The 1913-nt window shown below is 45.5% G+C and overlaps 1 protein-coding gene across 1 annotated transcript in view; it reads left to right on the plus strand.

Annotated features, from left to right (window-relative positions):
• rab42a (RAB42, member RAS oncogene family a) overlaps window positions 1-1235 on the plus strand; it is a 4172-nt gene extending 2937 nt beyond the window's left edge. The window contains exons 2-3 of the mRNA XM_037693628.1: window positions 675-681; window positions 794-1235. Of these exons, the coding sequence (XP_037549556.1) occupies window positions 675-681; window positions 794-1235 (449 nt within the window). The remainder of the gene's footprint in view (window positions 1-674; window positions 682-793) is intronic.
• Window positions 1236-1913: the final 678 nt, after the last annotated feature.

Consider the following 1913-nt stretch of genomic DNA (forward strand, 5'->3'; position numbering starts at 1 on the left):
ATATATACTATGATTATAAGTTTAATAAACATATTAACTCTGTTCTACAGAAAAGCTTCTTCCAGTTAAAGCAGATAGCTAAGCTTAGTGTTGACCAGCTCTGACCTTGAAAAATTAGTCCTCACATTTTTTACAACCCAGCTGGACTACTGTAACACGTTTTAGTCAGTCAGGCTTCTCGTTCACGTCTCCAGCTCATCCAGAATGCTGCAGCTCCACTCTTAACAGGAACTCGTAGGTTTGATCACATTTCACCAGTTTTGTCCTCCCTTCACTGGCTCCCAGCACATATCAGAATTGATTGTAAAATTTTCCTGTTGACCATTAAAGGCATAAATGACCTTGCACCCTCATGCTTCTCTGACCTTCTTCAACCTTATGTTCCTTCTCGGGCGCTGAGATCATCTGACCAGCTGCTTTTGGTTGAAGCTCAGAGGAAATCGGGCTTTTTATTCATGTGCCATAAACTCTGGAACAATCTGTCACTCAACATTAGACAGGCCACTTCCTGTTTTTAAATCGCTCCTACAAACACACATTCCCCCTCTCAGGGAGTCCTCTGCTCCGGTGGGCTGCAGTAGCTCGGTGGTCAGTGGTTGATTCAGGAAGAGAATCCAGCGAAAAAACAATTTAACAAAACTTTTATTTCTCTAACTCATAATTTTCCTCCTCAGGTGTACAGTAAACTCCTCTAATGCTCGTCTCTGTTTATTTTAGTGTTGTCATTTGTTGCACACTGGTTGCATTAGCTCAGCTCTGCCTCACAACTTTGTGTTCATATTTTTTCTCGCAGGTCAATCACAACGTCGTATTACCGCAACTCTGTTGGGGGACTGCTAGTCTTCGACCTGACCAACCGCAAAACCTTTGACCACGTGCGAGAATGGCACAAGGAGGTGAGTGAGCACATCCTGCCTCACCACATGGTCTACATCCTGATCGGCCATAAGAGCGACCTGAACAAGGACCGCAAGGTGAGCCGGGACGAGGCGGAGCAGCTCGCTGCCGAGCTGGGCATCCGCTACATCGAGACGTCGGCCAAGTGCAACAGCAACGTGGACCGGGCGTTTGAGCTGCTGACCAGAGACATCTACGAGCTGATGAAGATGGGCGAGATCGTTACCCGCGATGGATGGGACGGTGTAAAGAGTGGCCTCACTGCCAAGGTCCTTTATCCTGGTGAGGAGGAGGAGGAACTTGCTGCTGCGTCTCCTGAGAAAGGCTGCCACTGCTGACTGATAGCTGTTTGTCTTGAAACACTGTCCCATCACAACGAGGACCCGCAAACACCCATCCAAACCAGTTGGCTCAGGCTCAGAACCCTGTGACGTGTACTACCTTGTGATTTCTATCCTGTTTTGTGTGGGCAACTCCAACAGCTGAAATGGTTTGCCTTCCAATCCTGTTTGGAAGTTGTATGTCATAATTCCTGTGGTGTAGCATGCTGCTTTGGTTGGGGAAAACAAAACATGTCAGAGGGTTCAGGTCTTTGAGTGCAGCCGTCGCTTCTTGTCTCAGACTTAAAAAGGCTCAGGTCTGGTGTTAGTGGTCAAAGCTGACGCAGTGTTTGGCTCAAACCAGTCGTGACTCTGGTCTTGTGAATAATCCAGAGATGATGGTTGAACGACCACTGTTCTGTTCGTGGTGTAAACAGACATGACGTTGCAGTAAGTGTTCCGTGTTCACACACACCAAAATGACTTGAATGGTTTTACAAATAGATGTATTAAATGTAGAGAATATTTGTAGTTAAGGTGTACACATAAAGATAGACCATTGTATTTAGAGCTGCTGATCCTGTTAAAGCATCTGTAAATAACTAAATATCAGCAAACACTGAACCACAGGCTCATCCGTGGGGTATCATTTATTTTATAATGAAAAAATAGATTACTTTTCATCTGCAGCAGTTT

This window comes from Nematolebias whitei, chromosome 19, assembly GCF_014905685.2.
Source record: "Nematolebias whitei isolate Nwh7 chromosome 19, NemWhi1, whole genome shotgun sequence".
NCBI lineage: Eukaryota > Metazoa > Chordata > Actinopteri > Cyprinodontiformes > Rivulidae > Nematolebias > Nematolebias whitei.